Source organism: Echinops telfairi, unplaced genomic scaffold, assembly GCF_000313985.2.
Source record: "Echinops telfairi isolate 266 unplaced genomic scaffold, ASM31398v2 ScPeMD7_7400;HRSCAF=8409, whole genome shotgun sequence".
Classification (NCBI taxonomy): Eukaryota; Metazoa; Chordata; class Mammalia; order Afrosoricida; family Tenrecidae; genus Echinops; species Echinops telfairi.
The window spans coordinates 22,618,413-22,624,595 of record NW_022111300.1 but is presented as its reverse complement, the minus strand read 5'-3'; the positions used below and the strand labels follow the sequence as shown (position 1 = coordinate 22,624,595).

General features: G+C 40.8%; 1 protein-coding gene across 1 annotated transcript in view; it reads right to left on the bottom strand.

Moving 5' to 3' along the window:
- The window catches only part of ELP2 (elongator acetyltransferase complex subunit 2), a gene marked incomplete at its 5' end in the record, with an annotated part of 44,783 nt that extends 39,337 nt beyond the window's left edge, over positions 1 to 5,446 (bottom strand). The window contains 2 exons of the mRNA XM_045296035.1: positions 2,443 to 2,513; positions 5,353 to 5,446. Coding sequence (XP_045151970.1) covers positions 2,443 to 2,513; positions 5,353 to 5,446 — 165 coding nt within the window. The remainder of the gene's footprint in view (positions 1 to 2,442; positions 2,514 to 5,352) is intronic.
- Between the last annotated feature and the right edge of the window lie 737 nt (positions 5,447 to 6,183).

Sequence of the window (6,183 nt, the reverse complement as noted above, 5' to 3'; positions counted from 1 at the left end):
ACAATTGATGTGTGTATGGATTTCTGATAAGAGTTGTATGAGCCCCTAATAAAGTGATTTTAAAAAAATAGGTTTATTGACACATAATTCACACATCATACAAGTCATTAGTTCAGTCCATTAGGAAGTGTTATGCAGTCATCACAATCAATTTGAGAATTTTCTTTTTTTACACTCATTGTTGTGAGTGCCCTATTTCTTCCCCAACTCCCCCCTGCCATGTCCCTCAAAAGGAAAAAAAAAAGAACCCCTCCCTGCCACTGACTCCATGCCAACTCACAGCAACCCTGCAGACAGAGTAGAGCTGCTTCTGTGCATTTCTGAAAGAACAGAAGTCCCCTCTTCCTCCTTCAGGGACGCTGGTGATTCCAACCTGCTGCCCTTGCAGATAGCAGCCCTACGAGGAACCACTACGTCACCAAGGCTACTAGGAAATTATTAATCCAGTTATTGTCTCTGTACTTTACCTGTCCTAGATTTCATATGCAGAAAACATACACAAGACCAAGAACAATGGGGGGAAAAAAGAGAAAAACTCTCATTGAACAGAAAGCAGAACACCTTAAAAACCAGAACAAATTTAAAATGGGTCAAAAGGGAGATCAAAGGATAAGGTTAAACAACACACTCTTAAAGCTCAGATTCAAAGTGCTACATATCTTCTTCTAGTCTACATCTATCCCTAGGTCTCGGCGGGAACATTTCCCACGTGCTCCTCAGAGATCCAAGGAATACTCATTTTAAAGGAAAACTATTAAGTTTCCAACGTGAAAACTGTTTGGGAGATGCTCATTAAACAAAAGCAGTAAGGTTCCTTCATACAGAAACTTCCCAAGGCCGTCAGTCATTATGCTCTGTGCACTGTAATTTTCTAAAGACACTTAGTGCTTCCCACACCTGACTGGCCCTCTATTCCTTTTATCATGAACTTCTTGAGACAAATAATACTCAGAACAAACCTTGGGCAGTCCTGTTCTGCAGACATGTAATGCTCCAGCTGAACTGGATACTCATCATTCCTGTCCTCCTCTGACACTTCAGTCTGATTGTTTCATCTACCTGAACTCCCAGACCCCATCCCAACTCAAAAGTCACCTTTAGCTCTTTTCTGGTCTCAGACACTGTGCTATGGCAGGGCAATTTAGAGGCCTCTGCATGGCAGGCTGCACCTGGCTGCTAATCCAGTGTGGCCATAGGAACCCACCCAGTGGTGCCATGAAAGAAAAGCCTGGTGCTCTGCTTCCACAAAGACGGCAGCCAAGAGAATCTTTTGAAGCAGGTCCTCTCTGATGCATGATGATGCATGGGAGGACTCTGTCTCACTGGTATCTTCTTTATGGCAAGGGCTCAAGTATCTGGTGTATTAATCTTGGCTTACAAACAGAAATTACCTACACGTCCAGTGATAGAGAATGATCTGTACAGTGTATGATATAATGTTACTCAGAATTATATAAATCTACTTTCACAATTTACATTCACTAAGGCAGGGGTCCTCAAACTATGGCCCACGGGCCACATGCAGCCCGCCAAGGACATTTATCCAGCCCGCCAGGTGTTTTTGCCCATTTTGTTTTTTTACTTCAAAATAAGATAAGTGCAGTGTGATAGGAATTTGTCCATAGTTTTTTTTTTTAACTATAGTCCAGCCCTCCAACGGTCTGAGGAACAGTGAACTGGCCCCGTTTAAAAAGTTTGAGGACCCCTGCACTAAGGCATGCCTAAACCCAAGCCATGGCCTTTCAATGGCCTCATATGCTCTTGAAAGTTGAACAGTAAATAAAGGAGACCAAAGGAGGATTGAGGTGCTTGAACTATGAAGCTGGTAGAGAACATTGAAAGTTCTGTGGACTATCAGAAAAACAAAGAAATCTGTACAGCCAGAGTTCTCTTCAGAAATGAGGATGGCAAGACGTCATCTCACTTACTTTGGACACGTTATCAGTGGACCAGTCCCTGGAGAAAGACATCGTGCTTGGTGAAGTAGAAGGTCAAGGAAGAGAGCAAGACCCTGAGTGAGATGAACTGACACAGGGGCCAGCAACAGTCAGAATGGCACAGCGTTTCCGTCTGTTGCAACAGGGTCGCTGAGTCAAAAGCAACGCGGTCACACTTGACGACAAGACATTCACAAGGCGACAGCCACTCTATCCACATAGCAGTACGAATACTTACTATGGCTGCTAACGGAAAGAGCAATACCCCATGTGAGATATTGTTCCCAGGATGACTGAAAACTCACGTAAGGACTGGCACCATGAAGCCAGGCTAAGAGAACAAGTAAGGACTTGTGAAGTCCAAGAGATTCTGCATGCGGGTTACTGATAAGCGAGCTCGAAGGAGCTTTACAAAGGAAGAAAATGGCAAAAAAAAATTTAAGGTGCAAATAAAAATAAGTATAGATAAAACATTCATTTCTATAATCATAAGCTAACCACCAACCTGGTTATTCTCTAGTTCCCAGTGAATCACTTGGTTATCGGATCCTCCAGAAACCAATTCAGTAGGAGGAGCTGAAAAAAATAATTTGGTAAATATTTTTCATTTCCCCCAGCCATTATGAAAAATGTCAAAGCTACAAAAAGTTGTAAAAATATCTTTTAATATTTTGTCATGCAGGTTATGTACTTAATATCTTGCTCACTACACACACAGTTCATCCAAACCATTTCAGAGTAAGTTCCAGACATCATGGTCTCTGATTCTAAAATCCTTTACCATTTGTTTCCAAGGATCTACAACATCCTTCTACATTCTTCCCTCCACTGCCTTTTCTCAAGTCCCTTTCTAACTCAGCGATCTTATAAGATAGGGCAGAATTGCTACCTATGACTTTTAAGACTGCAAATCTCTACCGGAGCAGACGACTTCAGCCTGCTCCTTCAGAGCAGCTGGCGGGCTTGACTGAATTGCACACCTTGGAGTTGTGAGCCCAACACTTAACCCACTGTACCACCACGGCTCCCTTCTCCAGTCCTTACTGGTACAACAAACACGTTCGAGAATTTTAGCTTTGGCACGGTATTATGAAACAATATATAGTCCATATTGCAATTTCTCTGCCTTGTCCTAATATCTTTTGTCTTTTTTTTTGCATCCAGAATCTATTGAAGGATTATACATTGTATATGTTTTATCTCCTTTTATCTAGGAGCCCTGGTGGCGTGAACTACAAGGCTAGCAGTTGGAATCCAGCAGCTGATCCACAAGAGAGACAGGAGACTTTCTATTCCTGCAATGATTGACAGTCTCGGGGACAGTTCTACACTCTGTCCCAGTGTTGCTATGAGTTGAAATTGACTTACGGGCAGTGAGGTGTTTTTTTTTTTTTTTCTTTTTGGCTTGATTGGAATCTAGAACAGTTTCCCAGTTTTCTCATTCTTTGTGGTGACTATCAGTGCCTAGGCAAGGTGCTTGCAGAATGCCCCTCCATCTGAATTTGTCTGTTTGCTCATGATTAGATTCCATCTCAATACATCTGCCAAGAATCATATCTATGAAGACGTTTCAAAAAGTTCACCAAAAAATGAATAAAAAAAAAACAATGGGATCTTTTCACGAAATTTCTAAAGCACCTGTGTGTGAGATAGAAGGGATGTCTCATTGTCTTAAAAGTGCTGCTATCGTGATAAGAGTTGTATGAGCCCCTAATAAAATGATTTTTTTTTAAAAAAGGGCTGCTATCAAGTATCAGATGTATAACTTCAAAACTGTTCTTTTGAACATTTAAATTATTGATAATAGAACAAGAAATAAGAAACTAAATAAATAAAAGAGGAGAAGGATAACAACATAATTTTGGTTTGGATTTTCCACTTATCTGTTTCTTCTGGTTTACATGGGAGACACAGAAACAGAAGCTAAGGTGGAAAGAACATTAAATTTGCTCTCATAAGTCCCAGGCTTAAGTCTCAATTTTGTGCCTGCTAATTGTGATCACAGCCTTTAATTTCCTCATTCCACAGATATTAAGCCACTTACCTAACTATGTGACTTAGAGAATTATAAGCTACTCGAAAGTGGTTAAAAATAAGATGTGTTAAAAATATGAAATGGTGGTAGTTAAAACTTTAAATATCTTAATCATATGGGTTAAACGGAGTACTTTAGAATTACATAGTGGATGAATCCCATTTTGGAGAAAATTAATAACTGCTACAGATGACAGTGCTCTCAAGGAATTCGTTTTATGTAGTCTAACTATTTAAAGGGAGGACAAAATATACATACCCTGATTGATATTTTAAAATGGATCCCTATACTGATATTCAAATGATCTTTGATGTCACTTGGTGGCAACCAATATAATTCCAATTGTTTTAATAACCATGCCAACAGCCATCCTTTGTAATATTTTACTTTTTAACATCACAGATAAAATCTATGCATAGTTTCATTCACTAATTCAGCAAATTGAGTTTGTGCCTAAAAGAAAGAAAGACTCTCAATAAACATTTTCTGAATGAGAAATAAACTTAACTTAGGTTGACAACCGTCCTAACTACAACCAAACCCGATCACGGCTGTCCAGTGGATTCTGACTCACAGTGACTATAGAACAGATACCACTTCCCCATGGGCGTCCAAGGCTGTAAATCTTTCAAGGACAGAAACCACCTCATCTCCCCCAACTGAGCAGATGATGGGCTTGAAGCACGGGCCTTTCTGTTAAAGGGCAGGCTTTAACCATTGTGTCACCAGCGCTCCTAACTACATATTTAAATTTAAAGCAACAAACCTCAATGCTATCAAGTCAGAGAACTCACTACTTTTTAACAAAATGATCAATTAAAAAAATGGCACAAATGTACACTGTCCAAGGCAGAAAACCTGTCTCACGGGTTTCACTATGCAAAAACCTTGTAGAGGATACCAACGAGCTTCTGCAAGGAGCTATGCTGGCACTGTCGGGTAAGCCCAGCACTGCTAACCTCAAGGCCAGCAGTTCAAATCCTCCAGTGAGTCCACAGGGAAAAGATGAGGCTCCAGTAAAGATTCATCACCGCAAAAAGCTCATGCAGAATTGCTAAGAGTCAGAGTCAGTTAGATGGCAGTGTGTTTGTTTTGATCTATATAATATCAACCATAGAAATTTAACTGAAAATCTGTAAAATACCATTTTACTGGTATTTAGCGGATTTTAACTCACAGCAACCCGCTAGGACAGGTTATGACCGACCCTGTGGGTTTCTAAGATTGCAACTCTTTAAGGAGGCAGAAAGCCTCATCTTCTCCCGTATGGAGCTACTGTTGGTTAGTAGTCCACTATCTAACTCAATACAAGCTGTTGTTTACAAGCTAACCACCCTTCTCAGAAAACAGGACAACCAGCTTTATCAAGTTAATACTTACAACAGTCCTGTTTACAGATCCATTGCACGCAATTGACTCGAGCAGTGTGACCATTCAGGTTGGTAACAACCGTCCTTTTCTTTAGAGAGGAAAACAGCAGTTAGTGAAGTGGAACTCTTCCTACCGGGAAGCAATATATTAATAAAATGAGACCCCCATGTTTTTAATTGGCAGTTCTGATCTTCAAAGATGCAAAACACGGAGATCTTATTTTATGAAGTGATTTTATTCCATTAATATATTTTATTATACTGAGGAAGGTGACTGATTCAAGTGGCTCTGATTATCTGAGATGAGCTCAGATCTGAGATCAGAGCCACTTCAGTCCCTTCCTCAATTCCCAACTTTGTAACCGTGTCTTCAGCCATTCATTCACTATAGTCCACTACAGTCCTGCCTTCCTCAGCACTCACCAGCAGAGCGCTTTTACCCAGTAAGCTCAGTTCTTCACCTGCCTTGCTCCTGCTCACCTTCTCGGTGTCCACATCCCCCTGGTCAGGGGAACTGGAACACCAAGACAGAGGAGGTGTCTCTTACCTGTGCCCCCCAGTTACCAGCACCTACTTCTCCCATGCTTGTACCAACTGGAGGCTTTTCTCACCATGAAGCCCTTCCAAGAGCTCATGATTAATGGATACTTGCTCAAGGTAACAATAATTTAACCCATTTTGTATGCATGGCTGGTGATGAGTTCTTCCACCCTGGTGACATCTGGAGATGAGGCTACAACTATTTTTTTTTTTAACATTTTATTAGGGGCTCATACAACTGTTATCCCAATCCATACACACATCAATTGTGTAAAGCGCATTTGTACATCGTTTCTCAAAA